Source organism: Bactrocera tryoni, chromosome 4 (genome assembly GCF_016617805.1).
Source record: "Bactrocera tryoni isolate S06 chromosome 4, CSIRO_BtryS06_freeze2, whole genome shotgun sequence".
NCBI lineage: Eukaryota > Metazoa > Arthropoda > Insecta > Diptera > Tephritidae > Bactrocera > Bactrocera tryoni.
In genome coordinates, this window is record NC_052502.1 from 52,182,370 (window position 1) to 52,205,053 (window position 22,684).

Below are 22,684 nucleotides of genomic sequence, written 5' to 3' on the forward strand. Positions count from 1 at the left end.
ATATTTTGATTTGAGAGAATGAAAGTTACTGTTCAGGCAACTAAATAGCCATGCAACTGTACATTGGTCATACCAGAAATCATTCGCCATACTATATATGCGGTACTGGCATTGTTATTGGCTAGAGTTCTCGCTCGTTTACAGTTCTACCTAAAATATGATTGAAAACCTAAAACTCAATTTAAATCTATCAAAAGTAATGCAAAATTTATCAAATAATTGCATATGATATAACAATAAGAGCTCTAGAGAAATTTTTGCTTTGAGGCATATACAGGGTGCTTCAAATTAACGCCAATTTTACATTTGCGCCATTTCATTTCTCTTCACAGTTGACGAACTTAGGACACCTTTCCGACCATATTTTGTATGATATTTTCCAGCTGCGGCCGCCAAGCTTTCATTATTTGTGAAATATCATTCTGTAATGAAGACACGTCGTTCCATTTTTACTCAACTTAAACTTTCAGCTGTGGACTTCATTTTTAGGGTTGTCAATATTATGCAATATAATCGGCGGCAAATTTAAATCATACGAGTAAGTTAATTCTGGGACACCCTTTATAAACTTAGTCACCAAAATGTATAAGATTTTATCCAATAACAAAATAAACTCAAAGTCTGTTAGTTCAGTTGCAACTAATTTGTCGGCTTAAGTAATTACTTATATCGTTTTGACTTAAGCTTACCATAGATGGCGCTGCGATTTTTTTTTTAATTTTAAATTCATAAGCCTCTTTAGAAAACTCCTCTTTTAGATACATCACTATCTAACTTAGTTTTGCGGAATGAAATTCGTTATCAAAGATGTAGACCCTATATCTTTGATATAGACTGATGCTAAAATGAAATAAAACCCTCAAGCTTGGTCAAACTGGGTTAAGTTTCTATCTTTTTTTTTTGCTATGCAGATAATTTTATGCCATTTATAACTTGAATAAAATGTCGGCGAAATGGCCACGACGACTACGTACATTTATTATGATCCAGAGCAGCATTTCGGCTATAACGTGCTGAATATTGTTTCGAGCTCCTCGAGCGTTGCAGATTGATTGGCGTAAATCTTTAATTTAACAAATTAACAGAGAGAATATTCTAGAGTATTATATGATTGATATTGATAAAAATAAAATTTTTCTGCCTCATTTCAAAGAAATAAAGCCCGATGTTGCCACTACACAACAAACAACACCAAACGCTATATTTTTGGGCATGCAATTGCATTTTCTGAATCACACCAGGATTTGAGTATCACCAATAGTGACAATTTTGTTTGTTGACGAAGCCATTAAACCAGAAATGAGCCTCAGCTGAGAAGACCGTGTTTTGCGCGAAGACAGTACAGCGTGACATGCTGAAATAGCAACCCTTAAACATGACGTCACGAACAAAATCACGTCATCCCTTTCGATAGACGCTGTAATTAGTGAAAACTTGACCAAAGTCGAGCTACAGTAAAAGCCAATATAAGCCACAATGAGCAAAAAAGACGAAAAAACTAAAATAATATCATGTCTTAAGAAAACAACTTTTCAAAAAATAATTGAAGAGCATTACGTCAGCAGCTATGGTATATAATAATGGAATTTTTTAAAATCAGAGCAAAATTACTGCTTCTTGAAATCCAGAAACGTGCGGATTGAAGTCTTCACGATACTCGTGATCTTAGCGGCTAATATGTCAGGGTGATTGAACTTACTTACTCACCATTATCACACAGCCCCTAAGCTTATTAGAGCAAACCTTTCTGACATAGAAACATTTCATAAAAATTAATACCGTCAGAAGAGATAAAACAAGTAGATTGCGAAAAAATACTCGGAGATTGTAAATAAAATCAAAAATATAAAATTATTCATCAATATTTATTTTACGCCTTCCATGTAATTTATGCCAACGATTTTCTAGTCCTCGAAACACTTTTCATAAGCACTTTTTGGGATGGCCTTCAGCTCCTTCAGCGAATTTTGTTTTATCTATACGATAGACTGATGAAGACACAGACAGCTTCTACGGAGAGGCAATTTCAATTTGGGGAACGAAAAAAAATCACATGGAACCAAATCTAGTGAATACAGTGGTTGATCGATGGGCACAAACGTGCGATGTTGCATTATCATCGTGTAAAATTCATGAATTGTTCTTCCACAGTTCCGGCCGTTTTCGACGGATGTTTTTACGCAAACGGCTCTATACGACTAAATACAACTCCTTATTGACCGTCTGTCTCTCTGGAATAAATTGATGATGCACCAAACCGCGAATATCGAAAAAAACAGTGAGGAGCACCTTGATTTTTGAGCGGCTTTGGCATGGTGTTTTTGGTTTCGTCTCGTTTTTCCATCCATCCGATAATTGTCAACTTGTTTCCATGTCGAAATTATAAATCCATGTCTCATCGGCAGTTATAGGCTCCCCATGAATGTGAGTTCGGAATTCGCACGATCAAGCTTGTCCGAAGAGACCTGTTTACCGTACTCTTTTTGAAAAAAATCAGCTTTATTGGTATGAGACGACCAAGAACGCGCTTCATACCCAAAATATATACCAAAATCATTCTAACGAGCACTCTTGACATCTTTCTAACACTTGTCTACCGATTTTCAATATTTTTATCACTTGGAGAGGTCGAAGGTCTTCAAAAATTTTTGACTTTAAAGACTTTGCACCTTACGTAGGCTCATGTTTTTGTTAAAACTGACTCTGAATATGGTTAGAAATAGAAAATTTTAGACAAATTCTTTGTTCGATATTTTTATCCATTGTAAAAATCGCAACGCACTACTGAGGTGTAGCGACTTAAGCAGTTGCTGTAAACAAACTGGTTGACAGATCTCGCTCTTATTTGACATGACAATTAAGGCAGTGCTACCAACTAATCAATACACATTTGTTTGAAATATCATTTACACGGGAAATTTAGTCTTCCATGGAATGTCAGGAGTTTCCTGCAATGCGCCTTTAAAACCACTAACTGTCTGCAAACTATTGAATATAAAGTGCTGTTTGCTGAAAAGGTCCCAAGCTAATTACTTTCATGATACATTTCATGAATATGAAATGCTATAATACCCGCTTGGCTCTCAGTCCACAAGCAGAAGACGGAGGAGAAGAGTTAGATACAGTAGCTAGTATAACGGAATGATGACGAATTGGTTTCCAAAAATTACGCATGACATTAAAACGCTGATGCGGGGGTCAGTGGCAAGAGGACGAGCGAGAAAAAAGGTCGTTAAGCAACTTCAACGCTGCTGTGGAAAAAATGCAAATAACTTTCGAACTTTCGTTGATGTAACATAAAACTGATGAAACTTTATAAATTTGAGCGCACTTTTTTTCATTTCTAATACTTTCGTGTTGTTTTTGTTTTTAATTTTATTTTGCGTTTTTTTTTTCATTTTCCAATTTCGCTTAGTGATTGCGACTTCAAAAGGCGGCGGCAGTGGCGGCGGCAACCCTTATCAAATGCCTTTGTAGTCACAACTTTTTTACACGACGACAACAACAACAACACGTCTGGCCAGCGGAGAGAATAACTGCGTTGCCAATTTCAAATTTCATTGCTTCATATTTCAATTTGGCTGGCGCATGCGGCGCTGTCACAAGTTTTTTTCGATGTTTTTTAGTACTTTCAACAACTTGTATACGTGTACGTGTGTGTGTAGTGCAGCAATTCAGTGTAGATCTCTCGACATTATATTTTGTTGTATTTATGTATGTATGTGTAATAGTTTGCATAACTTTTCCATTGAAATATCCAAAACATTGGCAAAGTTTTGTTAGCAAAGCACCGGCGCTCCTGGAACTCTCCTGCGGCGAAAAGGAATGAATGACAAAATTGCGAATGCCCGGCAACAATGATGACAGCAGTGAGAGCAAAACAAAAAAAAACAAGAAAAAACAAAAACAAAATACTGTGAAACAATGCCGAAAACAGAAATTGTTTTAGCAACAAAAGCAAAAAGCAGCAGCCTCAAAAAGGGCTGGGCTTGCGGTTTTTTGCCCGAAATGAGTTGGGAAGCTTGACGAAATTCCCTGGTAACGCATTTCACTAATAAATTGGTCAAAATTATTCCCAACTCTATTATGGATGACAGCAACAACAACAACATCAAGACCAACAACAACAATAACAAAACCAAGAACAGCAATCCCAGCATGTTGCCTCAGTATCGACAATGAGCGCAACAATAGAAAACAACAACAGTAACAACAGCAAGTATTCGAAAACAGCGTTGCCAACTACTCTAATCACGAAGCAACGCACCACACAAACAACGCAAATTCGATCATTTCATTCACCACCTTTTTTGCGCTGTGGCAGCTCGCTTTGTTCTGTTTTCTTTTTATTGTTCGCTCTCTCTAACATTTGTTTTAGATTTTTCCATTTTCAGCACGGAAAATTCCTCTTGCGCCAGTTGTGCGAACCTTCGGGGCATACTTAGCGTCACAAACGCGCCAAAAATAGTTTACGAAGCGAGAATTGATTGTGAATCTCCTGGAGATGTGTATGCGTGTTGACAGTTGAACAGTCTTTGTTGTTGTTGGAAAATGTGAAATGTTGAAATCAGTCGTATGTTTGTTGTTGTTTTAGAAACAATGTTGTTCATTTTTGAGTTTCCCGATATTAAGATATTACGTTGGTGCTCAGGGGAGCCGAAAGCAATAAAAGTAATAAAAACTTTTAAAGCTTTGAATGCGTATCAGGCTTTACGGAGCTTGTACTATACGCGTGGATCAGTTTAATAGCTCTTGATAGCTGCTTGAAGGTATTATATAAGAATTAAGGAGGATTAAAATTGTAAGCTTTATGAAAAAGCTCTGGCTAGAAAAGCTCCGACAAACTTTGACTTCAAAATTCGACTAGTTGGTTTCATTGAACAAAAATAATTTAACGGCTCGCACTTTGGAGAACGGACATATCCTTGAGCTTTGAATAAGTAAGAAGTTATGGGAACCTACTCAACACGGATATTGCCAATTACTTTTAAAGACTTTGAATGTCGAAAGTTTAGTTAGGTTACGAAAAAAGGCTGATTTTCTTTAAGACCACGTCGTGATGTCTAGAACTGCTAAGTGTGGATCGGCGGGTTTGTAGAAACTATGACAACCGAAATAACTGAATCGTAATCTTGCGAAAACTGTCCACCTTGTCTATACGTTTCCTCCTTAACTTCCTCCAAGAAACTTTAACAAGTTCCGTCCTCCAAAATTTTTAGCCTCACCATGTGAGCACCAATGGTGCATTGCCCAATTAAGGTACTGACAGAGGTTAAGAGCTAGTAAATCAATGGTCTGTTTATGTTCCGTTCTGGGCTTTCGAAACTGCACAAGTGCTGATCGCCCGCTCCCACGACAGTCGGGTCTTCGTAACCGAAACGGATTCGGATCTTTACCCCACCAAAGACTGTCTACTAGGCAGAATTCTGCCGCTACAACAATAACCAACGCGTGGACTCCATGTGCACCCGAATGTACGAATACTGGGGCACCCCTTCTCGGTCTCATCCTGATGGAATTTGAGGAAGGCTACATTCTCTAGCAAGATCATCATGACTAGCTGAGGTGAGACACACGGACTAGTTTAATATGGAAGTAGCTTGATGCTATAGCTCACTGTCAACTTTTGCTGCTAGCTCGCTGGCTGCCATTTCGGAATATCCCACTCTGGAATCCTTTATGTGTCCAGTTTCCCAGAATCTGATAGCAACCTACGCAAAAATCTGTCAGTTATGTCCGGATCGAATCTTAAAAAAAACTAAATTCAAAAAAGTACTTTAAATTGTCTACCGTTTTCAATTTGAAACAAAATAAGTACAATTGCTGCAAACATTATCGGCATAAATCATCCCTAGGGTCAGATGACACTGCAGTCCCAGTGCAATTTCGGTCGCACATCCACATCACAAGCAACTAAACGCAAAAGAATTGGCAACCTAAAGCCACACTGAGGTTAGAAAAGTCACAAAGTGACTGTAACAATGCGTCTGCAACAACAACCACTAACAACTACACCAGTCCCCCGTTACGCGCACACAGATTGTGTCATAAATCATAAACTTCATTTCCTCTCGATTTTTCTGCAGCAAGTAAGAAGTAGATATTGATTTATGATCTGCAACCAACCCAAGAGCAAAAACAAAGAAGAGTCACGTCACACATACACACACACACTCATAAATCTGTGCTAGTATGAAGAAATAGTATCTTTTGTGCAGCACATGCTTTCGAGTTTTTACATTACTTAGCAAGCATTGGCCTTTATACCTAGTTGCCACTTCCAGCACTTGCTTGCGCCACTTGTTTAGTTCATTCGCATTGCGAATATTGCAAGTTGTAATGCCATATGGCACACACTTTCGCATGAAATGCTGGCAAATAAGCAAATTGACAATGTGGTTCTTGCATACCCACAGGCGCATAGACACAAAAACGCAGTCAAATGCCGGCACTGAACTTTGAGCATTATCATGCCTGGCATACTTGGCTGCACTGAGGTCTGCGTCTATTTTATTTGCCTTTCAAAGCAGCTGCCGTCGCCTGCGTCGCCACAAAGGAAATGACTTTCCAGAGTTGAGCTGCTATTTGCCCGGAAAGGTGTGGCGAAAGCGTTGGTGTTCGGTGGTAATCGGTGTTTATTAAGTTATAAGTCTTACAAAATGTGTTTAATGTTTCTTGGTTGTTAGTGATTTGCAGTTTTAGTTAAAAGCGGCTGATATTTTCCTTCCCTGCTTAGATTGCAAAGCCTTACCATGTTCAATATACTATAAATAGCTTTTGAAAGATTTTAGTATTGAAGATTTCGGTTGGAAATGATAACTCTTATATATAAAACATAGCTTCTTAGCACAGAATCCTCAAAATGTTTGATAAACACCACATTTCGTATTGAGTCTATGATATCTAGCCGTAAACGATTTGGTCCAAGACCTCTTTAAGACATTTAGAATATATTGAAGTTGAACCGTAAAAAAAAATCCAAAATTTAGAATTTATTTTGCTGTGTAACATGAAGTGGCCTTCACAAGCACGGAGCAGGCTTACCCAGATCTTGCCTTTGCAAGAAATGGTTTGTTTCGATGGCACCAGGCCCTTTTGGAGCGCCGGGAAGAGGTCGCCGATAAAGACCGGAAGAATGAGCAAATCCAAAGTGAAAACGATGATCAGTGTCTTTTTTTGACATCAAAGGCATCGTCCACCATGAATTTGTTCCTCTTGGACAAATCGTCAACGCCAAGTTTTACGTGGAAGTCTTCAATTGACTTAAACGAAAGGTCAGGATCCGACAAAACATCGCAGCCGACAACGCCTCGGCTCACACCGCCTTTCTTGTGAACAGCTACCTAACCAAGGCCGGCATCCCAATGCTTCCGCAACCGCCCTACAGCCCAGATGTGGACTTTTTTTGTTTCCTTGTCTGAAAAGGCCGATGAAAGGCTAGCATTTTGAAACGACAGAGGAGATTCGAGCAGCATGCACCACGGCTCTCAAGGCTAGTCCAGAGTATGCCTTCCGTGACGCTTTCCATGCTTGAAAATAGAGATGGTAGCGCTGCATCGACGCAGAAGGAGCATAGTTTTTTAATAATTGTAACGATTGGTTCAACAAATTTTTTCATTTTTTTTCAAAGAAATTTTCAAGAACTATAGCCTTTGAAGCTTTTCTTGAGTGCAAGAAAAGGAGAGACTGCAATTTTGACAGGTATTCATCCAATAGCGTCTCAAATATTTCTTCATGAACTAAATTTCTCAGTGATTGAATTAACAGGAGAGGTATAGTAATATAAACTAATATTAGTATTGAAAATAAAAAAGTTAAATAATCTCAACAAGCTTTGTTTTAACATAACCTCACGATGCCTAGATATCCTTACTAATTCCTTCGATATACTAATGACCCGCTCAAAAACAATTGACCAATCCATTGTACATGCTTATTCTCTTCTAAGCTAAAAAATTGCAAATGAAGCTAATTAAAATAGTCATAAATTCCACAGGGACTCTAAATCCGAAACATTTATTGATATGCTTTTCTGCTCTTTTTCATTTTGCTGCTTACAGGCCATGGTACTGCCACCGCTGGCGAAATGGCCATACGAAAATGGCTTTACATTTACGACGTGGTTTCGTTTGGATCCTATTAATTCGGTGAATATCGAGCGCGAGAAGCCCTACCTCTATTGGTGAGTACGCAAACACACATACATACATACTGAATCTGTAACAAATGTTTAAACACGATAATAACTGTACTGTAAACGCACACGAGCAGATTTTTACTTAGTCCATTTCCAGCGCAACTATATATATTTTTCTCAATGTCGTCTTTATTACTTTCATGCTCTTTTATGTATTTGCTTTGCCCACAGTTTTCATTTACGTTTCATTTCTTGCTTTTGTTCGCTGTTCCGTTATTTCATCTTAATGGTATACCATTTGATTTAATTAATTTGAAATATTGCTGCAATTTGCAATTCATTAATTCCGCCCCGGTCAGCTGGGCAGCGATACTCATTGTAACGGTACTGACACCGTTCATTTCATTTATGAGTGTGCCAAAGTCTGCTGCTGCCTCGGCTTCGGCTACTACTTTCAAGCATTCGCAACTAATTTGCCTCATTTTCTTCTTCGCTTCATTCACTTTGCTGAAATTTTTGATTTGGCTGGCTTCATGGCTATTGTCGCCTTCATTTCCTAGCAGCACACACACACACACCCATACATTTCTCTATTACTTGCGAATTTGTGAAAATTTTTGTTTCAATTCTGCTCTCTTTCTCATTCCAGTTTTAAAACATCGAAAGGCGTCGGCTATACAGCACATTTTGTTGGCAATTGTCTGGTGCTTACATCGATGAAAGTCAAAGGCAAAGGTTTCCAGCATTGTGTGAAGTATGAATTTCAACCGAGAAAGGTGAGTACTACTACATACACTGGTTATAGGCAATGGGTGGTGGGAGTATTTTGAGCGCTTTCAATTTCTTTTTTAATTTAAGTGGTTACAATATTTCGTCTTTTATGAGTGGTTTATTTGTAATAGTAGTTAGTAGGGGTCAGTATTGTCATAAAGTCACGCTCACTCTGCGTAATTGGTGCAATTATGGGTAGTGCTTTGACATTCGAAATTTTCATGGTGTGAAATTTCAGAGTTTTAGTTCAGCTACCACCATTTCCGAGATATTGAATAGCTCTCCATGCAAATTTCATTATGATATTACCCCTCGTAGATCCTAAAATTACTATTCCCTCGTAGATCCTAATAAGCCAAGCAACTATTCCAGCTTTGGAAGACAACATTTCCGAAGAAATTCGGGCTATTCCGGCCGAAATACCCAAAATTGACTTTCCGAATGGGTTCACCTAAGACGCAGCCGCGGTCAACATTTAAATGCGCAAAAGTGAACCAATTTCTGCAAATCACACCCGATATTTCTGTTCACTGCAAACCGAATGATTATTCAATGAGTTAAAGAAAATTAATAGCTGAACTTAATTTCGGTCTCCACTATTGCCTTCTCTTCCAGAGGTGAGTAGTAAGGCAGTGAGTTGGACAGGAACACAAAGAAATGCATCTATGTGTATGGATTAATCCGAACTAGATAATAGAGTGTTGAGTGGGGTTTTTTTCAGCACAATTATATACTACCAGAATCGCCTTCCGTCTACCAAACCACTGCAGTGCTTTCCAAGAGGAGATCACAGTAATTATAGAAAGCCTTCTAGTTCTAACATATGTAGAAGACGCTCGCAACAAGGAGAATATTTTAATATATATAAAGATAACCAAGCGGCTTTGATATCACTAAAGTCTTTTACGGTTTCATCTAATAAAGTGAAAAAATCATTTGCTCTGTTGATGGATGTGAACCTGCAATACGTTCCAGAACATAGTGTTATCCCTGGTTACTGTGAAGCAGATGAACTAGCCAGAACAGGCATCACCATACAAGTAGATTTCGGAAAATAGGGAATTTATAAGACTTTGGCTCAGGTTATATATATAGCTGAGTCTAAGTCTGTGTGGAGTCAATCACTGACTTCATCATTGTCAAATCGGCAGACTGGGAAGACTATACAATGACCTTTGTAGAAGCAGTCAGCACGAAGAAAAAGCTTGGTATAGGGAAAGAAATATCAGTCGAGGATTTCTATGTTATATATGAAGGTTGCACAGATAAAATTGTATGTACTTCATCAGAAGCACGGTGGTTTCACAATGGGCCTACAAAGGCTTAAGCCTATTTCTTTATACCAAAATTTTTTTACGGATTAGTTTAGTATCATGGACATTTTAATTTAAATACTAAAAATTCCGTAAAAATTGTTAGAGTAGTCGAATAGATATCGGAACAGTTTTGGATCGTGACTTTTTCTAGATATCGCTAAATACCGGTTTTCTCTCGGTTGGTTGAAAAAAATCAGAAATTTCGAATATCTGTTACATTAACTCTCTCCAAAACTCTTACTTTTCAAATGAGTCATATATAACTTTTTATCTTAGCGACTACGCCTAAATCAGAAATAAGTTGACCTAACTTTCAATGCATTATTATAAATTATATAGAATTAGATTAATAAATGAGGAATGCACCGCGACCTTTGGTCTATTGTGCCTATAAAGAATTAAAAATTCTCAAAAGATTCTGCTGAAACTCAAAGTTTATCCATGCAGGATTACCAATGATTAATTTTTAGTGACTCTGAAGCTGTTAAAGACACATTTTTAAAAACTCTCAAACTAGTCCTCAATTCAAACCCTATTTTACTTCTATTTTCATTGCAGTGGTACATGATTGCCATAGTGTACATATATAATCGTTGGACGAAAAGCGAAATAAAGTGCCTCGTTAATGGACAATTGGCGTCCAGTACCGAAATGGCGTGGTTCGTTTCCACAAACGATGTGAGTAGCAGCAGACAACTTTGTTAATTAACATTAATTTTTTTTAACAAAATGTGCGTCAACGCTCTTTGCTTGCAGCCATTTGACAAGTGTTACATCGGCGCAACGCCCGAACTGGATGAGGAGCGTGTCTTTTGCGGGCAAATGTCGGCGATTTATCTATTCAGCGAAGCGCTGACAACGCAGCAGATTTGCGCGATGCATCGTTTGGGGCCCGGTTATAAGGTGAGTTAAACTAAATTTTATAAACAAATATATATAAAAAATGATATAAAAATAACATACAAAATATAAAACATAAAAAAGTGAAAACAACGTGAACTTTATATAAAAATATAAATTATAAATAAATTAATTAACTAAATAATCACAACATAATTTTCAAATAAAAAATATAAAATTTGATAAACAAATGAAATACTGAAAATATTTGTAATTTAAAAAATGTAGCATAACTCAATAAAAAAATTGTATGTCAGTAAATAAAAAAATACAAAAATAAATGAATTAAATAAAAAAAATATTAAAACAAAAATTATTTTCAAATAAAAAATATAAAATTGGAATACAGAAAATATATGTAGTAAGAAATACTGATTTTAAAAAAGTACGATTAAACAAAAAAAATTTCAAATTTCGGAAAATAAAATATACTTAAAAAATATGTAAAAAATTAAATAAAATTAAAAAATTATCAAAATATAAAATTCAAATTAAAATACAATTAAAATAAATACTTAAAATAAAAAAAAAAACTTAAATAAATAAAATTTATAAAATTATAACTCATACAAAAAAAACATTCTGGAGTTTTGTACAATAAATAAAAAGTAATAATACATACTTTTAGATAAAAAATACCAAACAACAATAAAAATATAAATAAACACATTATTTCAAAATAAGTTAATTAAAAATGAGAATTATTTTTTTTATTTAAATAAAATTAGAAGTATAAAACAACTATTATGAATTAAAAATAAGTATTCTAACTGTTATTTTTTAATACCACACACTTAAAAAAAACATAAATAAATTAATAAAACTTATAAAATTATAACAACATTTTAACAAATATAAATTTGTATACATTGACATATGCCAAAAAGTTAATGCTTTTTAAAATAGGAAATAAAAAATGTTAAATTAATAAAAAAAAAAAAATTTTCGTGGGCTTTAAAATTTTTCTTCCTTTTTGAAAAATATGGCAAATATCCCACTAAAAAAATATTGAAAAAATAGATAAATTATTTAAATTACAAGTTTAGAATCAAATAATAGAAAAATAGGAAAACAATTAGTATTTTTTAAAATATAAAATAACAAAAATTTAAATGAATAAAATAGTTCGAAAAAATGTTTAGTATAAAATTTAGTACCTATTTTATCATTTTTCAATATTTTGTTTTTTTTAAGTATTTTTTTCTTTTTGAAAAATAAAACAAATATCAAACCAAAACAAAATATTAAATTAAATAAATAAACCGATAAATAAAAAATTATTGCAATAAAAATTTTAGAATCAAGAATAAAATATGAAATAAATATTTTTCAACACACCGGCCTTTTACGTTTAGAATTTGCGCGAAAGCCGATGTAAACTTTATTAGCCTCAGTTTTGTTGTAAAACTATAGCAACGACAGCACAACTGTACATCAAAATAAACTCACCATTGTCACTTTGTTCTTTTTCTTCTTCTCTTTACGCGCTGCTCCTACTCGCTCAACATGCTTCTACTGCACATGCAAACAAAAAAAACCAAAAAAACAAATGCAAATATTACAAAAACACTAACTGTGCAAATTGTCAAAAAAAAAAATTATAAAATTAATTTTTCCACAAAAATATTTTAATTTTTAAATTTTTCTAATGCTAATTAAATTTGAAAATTTTTCATCTTCAAAATTTCTATTTTACAATTCGAAACTCCATCAACAACGCAACGCACACACAGTCACAATTCCGCTTCGACAACGAGTGCTATCTGAACCTGCCGGACAATCACAAACGGGTGAGTCAGAACAACAACAACAACAACAGCAACAACACTATATCGACGACGGTGCTGCTCGCTGAACAAGAGGCGCAAGCCATCGACTGGGCCGATGAGAAGCTCGATTTGAGTGCGGCCTTTGCGAAAGTACGTGCTGTGCTCTCAGCACGCAACGCCTCGGCCAATGCGGTGCTCAATGCGCTGGGCGGTGTCGTGGTCGTCGATCAGACGTCCGGTGGCGCTGCGGCCACGGCCGGTACAGGCGCCGCACAGCCGACCGCGGCGACGAACGCCAACAGCGCTGGCGGAAATAATACAGCTGCGAATGCAAACAACAATCAATTTGGCGGCGCTGCGGGCGCTAGTGACAACAACAAAATCATCACAGATCCTTTGTGTCATTTGCCAACCGGAAATACATCCTTTGGTATTTATTTGTTTCAATTTATTTGTTTATATTTTTATTGTTGCTTTCTTATCCATTCTTTGTTTGTGCGTAGTGATTTCTACTTAATTTTATGACATTTTTTTCTTTGTTATTTACTTTTTTTACTTAATTTTTTGTTTTTCTTTATTGCATGTGATCTTTTTCTTTTTTGTAGAGCAATTGCGTCGCATTTCGTCGACTTCCGCCTCCGGTTTGGAGCTTTTGAGAGGATACACCAGTCAGACCGAAGAAATTACTCAGCTTAAAGCTGTAAGCATTTTTATATTTTTACATTCTTCTTTTCTTACATATTCATTTATTATGTTCTGTGTGTGAGTGAGTTTTTCTTAGCAAACAAAGTTCACCGTTTTATTTTTTGCAAACGCTTATTAGCAAACTTTCGACTTGTAAAGCACAGTCTGGTGTGCTTGTGTGGCTTTGATATACAAATTTTTGAGTTTTCGCTTAAATATTCGATTTTTTGCCTGTAGTAAAGCTTTAAACAATATTTGTAGAATTTAATAGTCGATAATGAGTTCTTTGTGCAGGGTCTTCAGTTTGTAGATAAACATCTTTCTTTTTTAACTCCAGTTCAACACACCGCTTTCGTTCAATTACAGAAAATTAAAAAAAATATTTGTTATTAATTTCGATATTTGTTGTTTAAAAAATTTTCCTACGCTTAGCAAAAACAAACAAATATTTTATACCATTTATACCATGGATTAGCGCAGACTTCGCTGACTTGTATAAAGTGCAGAAAAGCTTTTAACTATTAAACCTACTCTTAAGCAGCTTAAAATGTGCACTCATTTTCAAGGTCCATTGAAATTTTTTTTAAATTGTATAATATTTCCAAATTTATTAAAGTTTTGATTTGGAGTTTCTCAACACTTTTATCAAAGTTGAAAAATTCAAATCATTTTTAATTTATTCAATTATGTTCCTTGCTAACTATACCAGTCTGAACTCGTCTTATTTCGCCTTCTAAACACATCCTTTGAACATGCCTAGACAAGGTAAGCATGTATAAGCCTTTAGAAAGGCAGATCCTGGTATGTTGATGGCTCTCAAATATTTAACTGTCGCGCAATTTCTTGAATTTTCGGCACAGGAAATTGTTAGCCGATGAGCAGTGCTACCGATAACATGCATCTTTTAATTAATTTTTGTAAGACAAAAGACCTTCTTAAACGAAGTTTTGTGCTTATGATCTGTTTTCCATTAATTTTACCAAGAATCGCTCACGGCATTACCATTAAAAATATTTACCTCTCTGGGCAATAATAGCTTCGCATTACTGGAATTGACTTGAATTTTGGCTGATCAAAAAATAGTACATGGATTAACAACCTAATCTCATCGAGAATCCTTTGAGATATAACATTTCAGTCGACTAAAAGTTAATTGCAAATTTCAATTATTATTTTTTAGATAAGTTTTCAAGCTCATAATTTAATGTTATGGCCAATAACTAAGCTTTATCATAAAGATAAGAGAATAAGGAACGGCTGCAGAGAATTAATTTCAGTCGAGAGACCCAATTTTCGAATACTTTTTCAGGTCCGTGTGTCAGTAGGGACACACCGGATATTCTCTTCCAAGCCGTCAAACTTCTCTGGTTCTTCTAAGTAGAGAAGCAAACTCTCCAAACTCCAAATGCGATACTTGTTAACCAATTACCCATTCAATCATAAGTGAGTTTCATCACTGTCAAAGAGACTACCCATTGAAAATTCTTAAGGCAAAATAATGTATATACCTCTATGAGCAAATAATAGTAAGACTTTGTTCAATATTTTAAAACTCATAATTTATTCTTCCAAATCTATGTCGTTCCCTCAAAGTAATCCCACATAGCTCTCGCATACTTGTACCAACGCTTTTTTTAATCCCCGAAACAGTTGTTAAAGTAATTTTCCGGAATAGTCTCCAAGGCGCTTAGCGATTCACGTTTAATGTCGTTTATTAACTGAAATCGGTTTCCCTGGAGCAGTCGTTTGAGTTGCTGAACAAAAATCACACGGAGCAAAATCAAGCGAATACGGTGTTTGCAGCAACTTGGTTGTAAATGTTACGAAAAACTCACGAAGAATCAATACAGTATGCGACGGTGCATTATCGTGGTGCAAAAACTAAGTTTGGTCGGCTCACGTCGCATAACACTCAAATACTACTCCTTGCTGGCAGTTTGGCCGGTCGGAAGGAATTCGGAGTGCATCACACCTCGATAATCGAAAAAAGCTGTCAACATAACCGTGCTTTGATGTCGATTTTTCGGCTTCGACTCACTTTTGTCACGTTATTCGGCCGGCTGGTCTTCTGTTTCCAGATCGTAGGCATATATCCAAAAGCAGTCGCCAGAAATAATACTTTTCGTGACATCTTGATAGTCGGAAAACACTATTTCATAGACGTTAACGCGACGCTGCATCTAAAAAAATTTTGTGATTTCAGTTTTCTTAGGGTCAAGTGATTTTTTATAATAGTTTGATCTGATCCTTCCGATATTTTGACGATGTCAGTAAGTTCTCTGACTTTTATTCGTTGATTCTCAGCCACAAATTCCTTCATTTTTTGACGTGTTGATCATCCCTTAATATTGATGGCCGTCCTGGACGTGGTTAATCGTCAACGCTTTTCGACCCTCTTTGAATAATTTTTACTAACCAAAAACTCTTGCTAGCGACAAGCATTTATCACCGAAGGCCTTCTTCGACATTCTGCACGTTTCGGCACCAAAAATTTCATTCCGCACACAAAATTTAATGGAACTTCTTTGTTGAATAATTTCACTACGTGCTTCAGAAAGCAGGGCTACTACTACTACTAAACACTAATGATTATTTAGATGTGATATTTGACACAGATGTTACTGACAGAAAAACTAAGAAAAAAATATTTCGACGAATGGATTTTCGCGCGAAATTTAAATTAAGAAGTCCTACTATTTTTTGCCCACAGTAGTATATAGCAGCTATGTAATACAGTAAAATATTTAATATTAGAGGCGTTATCGCAATTTTAATGATTTTGTGGAATTCTTTTAGGCGGCAAACCATTTTAAAGGCAACAAACCAACCATTTATCGAAATAATAATTTAGGTTATAAAAAGTTTAGGATATGAATTGGGAAAACGTCCAGTTGAGCTATTGTATTAAAAAAATATCTTAGGATCCGTCAACCGTTCGCATAAACCTCCAAGATTTTAGGTTCTATCGCTTTAATATTGGCAGGGTTGTATTAAGTATTTTACTTATTTTGTACTTATAAACGCATGTTTTAAGCATATGTGATTAGGAAAGTAGGAAGGAGATTAAACAAAACGAAATAACAGGTCTCAAAATGAAATTATAATCTTAATCTTCGATTATAGTGGTGATATGAAAAGATTCCCTTACTTAAAAAAAAATCTAAAACTCAAAATTATGCTTTACATTGAAAAAAAAAACACATTGTAATATATCTTACGGCTGAAATACGAAAAGTTAACTTCAAAATAATACTAAACATGTTCTACAAGTAAAATTATTACTTTTAAAATCAAACTTTAAAAGTGAGAACTGCGGATAAAAGCAAAATGTTCTGAAATGCCTGCCGCGCCACTGAATTTCATATTCATAGAAAATTTCTTTACACCCACCACATTGTTGTTGCAGTTGCAAGGCAAACGAAAAACTTTACAAAAATCATGCATGCACCTCAAGAGGCGAAGCAATTAAAAGTTTAACATAACCGTATCCCTGAAGCAACATGAATAAACAGATACACAGAAAGAAGGTAAGCCCAATAGAGAGAGTATGTGAGCAAATGTTGTGTAAAAGCAAAAGCGTGTGCAAAACTCTAAGCAAACGCTTATTGCAACAAATAACTTTCAATGCGAGAAATCGACTTTTTCAATGCTTCGCAGCAGCTCAAGTGCAAATGGGCGCCTACAAACGCACACGTGTGCCTGCTGCATGTGTCTGCAAGCGAAAATACAAGCACAAGGATGCGATATTCCACTCACACTTTTTTCAATTATTGAAATTATTAGAGCATGAAATTCACGCGCTCGCAATTAATTGAGTTACAAGGCGGCGCAGCGCAGCGTGCTGCCGCTTTTCCACATCATCATGCCGCTCAATCGCACATACACACACACATGCACACGCACATACATATATATATATAGCAGAAATGTTGAGTAATTCACTTGAGTGTTGTAAATGTATTTGTATTACACTGACACAAGCGCTGCGGCCTTAACTCCCGTGTGTGTTGTGCTGCCAGTTGAATGCGCCACGCGAAGCAAGCTTTGCCTGCAACAACAACTAAAATTTACGTCCTTCAGTTGGCCTTTGAGACCTGCGCGCCTACCTGGAGCGTCTTGTAGGCATGCCACTGTGTCTGCACAGCTGCATTCAGTGGCATTGCAGCGGAAATTGTTAGCATACTTCAGGGCGCATAGGCGCACTGTGCGCTGTGAGTGCGAAACTTTAGTGATTGGTGGAGATTTTACTAACTTTCGGGGTGAAATTAATTTAATACGCAGGTAGTGTTGAACATACTACAGCTTTATTTTTATTTCAGCAGCGTTTTTTTGTTGTTTTTGTGCAATTTCATTGTATTTACTATTATTTTCAATACTCTCAACAATTTCTCTACAGAATTCCAAGCAATTTTCAGCTCAACAATTTATATTAAGCAGTTAAGCTGTGGCAATTATTAATGTGTATTTTGTATTTGTAATATACATATATACATGGGCATGCACACACACGCTTGTATACCCTTTAGAGATTTGTGTATAAATATGAATACAATTAACATGCTCTTGCATCGATTATGCACTCGAAAGCAATTAAGCACTTGAGTGCTTTGCAGCTTTTCCACTTTCAGCACATTGCCACACACTCTTCCTGCCACCTACAAGCCGCGCTCTGGACCGTTGTTATGCCTCATAATTTGCAGGGCTTTGTTCCGGCTGCAGCTATTTCTGGTCTAATAATGCTAGCTGGGGCTTACTGCAAGCATTATACTTAGTCCAGCGTGAAATGCTGAGGAGCGGCAAATGGCAGCAGCAGAATTTGAAGAAAGCGGCTTATCGATTACTCTTGTACACATCATAAACATATGTATGTGTACTTATATGAGTGCTTGCTGCCTGCATTTTCGAGTGCTTCAAAACAAAATGGGAAGCACAACAAGCAGTCAGCTTTATTGACGGCTTATGACATGCATGGCATCAACTGCTTAAAGTATTATTTTTGTGTGCATACATATATGTATATGCAATTTTTTAGTGTAAAATTGTTTCAAAAGTAGCGAGAAATTATTGAAAGTTTACTGCCCAACTACAGCCGCAAACTACTAAAAAGCAACCCCAAAAGTTTAGATATTTTTAGAGTTATTTTTTCCGTTTATATATGTACATACATATATTCATATAGACACTCTGTCATATTTACCGTTATATCAGAATATCATCATATTTACTACTATATAAACATAAAAATTTTAATTTGTAAGTTACATTCGAAAAGTACCTTCCGCCATAGCAGCTATGACTTTACCAAGTACCTAAGTTCGAACCATCTTCCGACAAGCAGACAAGTCTATTTCAATTACGACTATTTCTACATCAAGAAAACTTCTCATAAGCTCATAGCCATCAGCCGTTTAAAGTCACTTTAAAACTTTTAAGACCTATTTTCTTAATTTATATAGAATTAAAGCGTTCATTAGAAATGAAAGTAGAAATGCGTCCTAATACCTGCCAAAGTTACTATGTATATTAGAATAAATGTAACAAGTCAATTGAAAAATCCCTAACCTACCACAGTAAAATACATTTTTTGGCTAAACTCATTTTCCTCATTCAACATATCTGTAATTCCCTTCAAGGGTGATTATGGCGACCTTCCAACTTTTGGATGCCATTTTTGTAGTACGATTTGTGCTTTGCTTCGAAATATACCTCTGTTTTGGCGATCAGACCTTCATTCCACAAAAATTTCTGCTCAGCAAGCATTCTTTTAAGATTTGAGAAAAGAAAATAGTCGCTGCGGGCCTGATCTGGAGAATACGGTGAATGCGGAAGCAATTCAAAGCTAAATTCAATAATTTTGCCATCATTTCCAACGACTTGTGACACAATGCATTGTCTTGGTGAAACAACCACTTTTTTTTCTTCACATGCGGTCATTTTTCGACGATTTCATCTTTCAAACGGTTTATTAATGCTATGCAATGGTCGCTTTTGATGGTCTTTCATTTTTCAAGGTGTTCAACAAAAATATTCAATACGCTTCCCAAAACACATATGCCATAATCTTGGCAGTGGACTATTGCGTACTTCCACGCTTTGGAGGGGGAGTAATCTTGTGCGGAGCCATGTTTCAATCATTGTCCTATTTTGTCGCAAAAACGCGACTTTATAACGATTGAACATTTCTAAACATTGCTCCTTATCACCAACTTTTCGTTGTTTTTGGTCAAAAGCGACTCCAAGCTTTCACGCTGTCTCCAACAATTTCTCTCTACGATCATCCAAAATTATTTTTAAACTTTTTTGATATTTTCGTCGGAAACAACCTCTTTTGGGTGTTCACAGTGTTCACCGTTTTCGGTACTCATTGTATCGCGTCTAAACTCAAGCTGATGATTGATTTTCCTGTATCCGGAAACTCGTCATCACGCCAAGATTGTGCTTCAACTGTACTTTTTCCCTTCAAAACGTAATATTTTATCAAAACGCGAAATTAATAAAAGTTGCTTCACTCAAAATGATATAATTTACAAACTAATGATCCAACAGATGTCAAATTTATACACGCGCTGTTTGCTGGTAACTCAACATCATAGCGGTATAAAACCTTATAAAAATTAATTTTCCTTCAATAAGGACACCAGCTACTTTCATACCTCTTTCAGATGATTCGAAATTTTTCGAAGGTATTTTTTGTGAATAAATGTCAAATATTGGGGAGTTTATGAAACTCTAAAGTTTGATTACTAATTTCCCTTTTAGTATCATATCTTCAATAGTGCAAAAAAATGGTAAAATTTGTTTGTATTTCGTAATCACCAATATAACTGTGGATAGGTTAACTGAAATGTTTAGTTTGATTCACTCTAGTGTATCATGATATATGCCAAATAGCAAATTCGCTTTAAAAAACTTGTGGGTTTGGTCTGGTACTATGCGTGTTTCCATTCCATATGCGATTGAAAACGAAAAATGTGTACATTTTTGAATATTTTGATTGTTTATAGCTTATGAAATACCATACCATTCAATCAGCTCTGTCAGTTTATTTGTAAACGCATTTTTTCGTGATTATTTGGCGACAAATGATCAATTCGCTATCAAATTGGTTCTGCATATTGTTCTCTGTGGTAGGCCCAAAACGACTAAACTTTTATGTAATATTAAATTTCCTTTTAAAAAAATGCTGCATTATGGTCCATTTCCAATTTTTTTCGGACAATGGTTGTGCGGATAAAGTCTTCTAGAGAAAGGCTTAAAACACAGACAAGTTCGCAAGTTATTATTGTTTTCAGCCGAGTTAGAACACGAGTGAGTCGAAAATACATACATATATGTAGGCTTATATGAAATTTCTGTAAACAGCGAAATAATTTTAGTTGTGATGCACAGCAGTCGAATTTTTAAAAATCCCCCAACTAGTTAACGTTTAGCAGAAAAAGTTACGCAACTTTTATTTGTATTATTATTTTTTTCATTTTAATCATTTTTTTTGTTTCATTTTTTTCATTGTTTTTATGAAGTACGCAAAAGAATTATATATATATATATATATATATATATATATATATATATATATTATATACTTGAATGTGAGGAATTTATTTTTCAGTTCACAAATGATTGTCTTCAATTGAGAGCCAGGGTACACAACGCATTGCCAAACAAGTGTAAAAAATTTTAAAATAATTTTTTACATGTGCGGCAACGCCTGCTGACATTAATGACATATTTACTGTAAAATTTTTTCTATGCAAAATATAGTCAAAAAAGCTGGCTCGCTGTATGTGGCGTGAATGTGTAAAATTTTATTATTATTGTTATTGTATGGCCAACGCAAGAGTCAATCAAATTTTTTTCTTGATATTTTTGTTGTATATTTTATTATAACTGCGTGAAAGTTATGATAGCGCATTTCATAATTTGACACTCAATTTTTTTATGTAGTGTAAATTTGAATTGTTTACCGTTACACGCGCACTTGTAATAAAATGAAATTTTGTTTTTGCAATTTGTACTTTTTTCGCAAATAGTAAGCTTTTCACCACGCTAGCAGCTTTAATTTAATAGGTGTATACCGTTATTTCATTTAATTCTTTTATAACTCTTCGCCTTTGTTTTTGTTATTTTTGTCTTTTTTTAATTACCAAACGAAATCAAGTGTTTTTTCCTCAGCAAAGTAAATGTTAAGTGACAACACACATAATCAATGCAACTGTACAGCAGTGTCAAAACAACAAAACCAAATAATAATAATAACAGTAAAGTAAGAAAACAAAAACCAAAAACAAAAATGAGCAGCAAATCGAGCTGAGCCGCACCAATTCGCAAGCGCACCGTCATTTTACCGCCTAAACGTCCAACGATTTGTGTCCTTCAACTGCTTTAAAGCATTATTACTTACTTACATACATACATACATATGTACATGTGTAAAAACATTTCGTGTATATACATACATGCAACACAAGCACACATATTTCTATCATATTTTTTACTAATTTGTTCCTTTCTCAAATTATTTTCAATTATTTTTCGCAACGCTGTGGCAACCCTCTTGTGCGCTTATATGTACAACGCAACGAAACACACATATACACACGTCTACATGCATATATTGGCGCTGCAGGTACTCTACGATGGCAAATTGTCAAATGCCATCGTCTTCATGTACAATCCAGTGGCAACCGATGGCCAGCTGTGTCTACAATCCGCACCTAAAGGGAATGTTTCATACTTTGTACATACACCGCATGCACTTATGTTACAGGTGAGTCGAGCGAAATGCCAAAAAAATGCTATTTTTATATAATTTATTTATTACTTATCATACCTATATAATATATGCTTATAATAAATATTTAATAAAATGCTCTCCGAAGGTAGGGAAAACTAGAAATAACGCTTACTTCGGCTTCACCGTATATAAATTGCCTTCACAAGCAAAGAGTTTTCAATACAAGGACGTGATTCCGATCGTCAGTTTGTATGACAGCGATATGATATAGTGTAACGATGTAGAAAATTTGTTCGGAGATTATAGCGATATCTTTAACAAATATGCTTGTCAAATTTCGTGAAGTTATCCTCAAATAAGAAAGTTTTCCAAA

The 22,684-nt window shown here is 35.4% G+C and overlaps 1 protein-coding gene across 6 annotated transcripts in view; it reads left to right on the forward strand.

Moving 5' to 3' along the window:
* Positions 1 to 22,684, forward strand: part of LOC120774162 (neurobeachin) — a 713,474-nt gene that overhangs the window by 622,814 nt on the left and 67,976 nt on the right. For 4 of the 6 annotated variants that reach the window (XM_040103580.1, XM_040103581.1, XM_040103583.1 and 1 more), the window contains exons 6-12: positions 8,061 to 8,182; positions 8,787 to 8,913; positions 10,783 to 10,902; positions 10,981 to 11,127; positions 12,858 to 13,323; positions 13,499 to 13,593; positions 22,204 to 22,344. In XM_040103580.1, the coding sequence (XP_039959514.1) occupies positions 8,061 to 8,182; positions 8,787 to 8,913; positions 10,783 to 10,902; positions 10,981 to 11,127; positions 12,858 to 13,323; positions 13,499 to 13,593; positions 22,204 to 22,344 (1,218 nt within the window). The remainder of the gene's footprint in view (positions 1 to 8,060; positions 8,183 to 8,786; positions 8,914 to 10,782; positions 10,903 to 10,980; positions 11,128 to 12,857; positions 13,324 to 13,498; positions 13,594 to 22,203; positions 22,345 to 22,684) is intronic. The other 2 variants (XM_040103582.1, XM_040103584.1) reach the window with 1 other exon arrangement.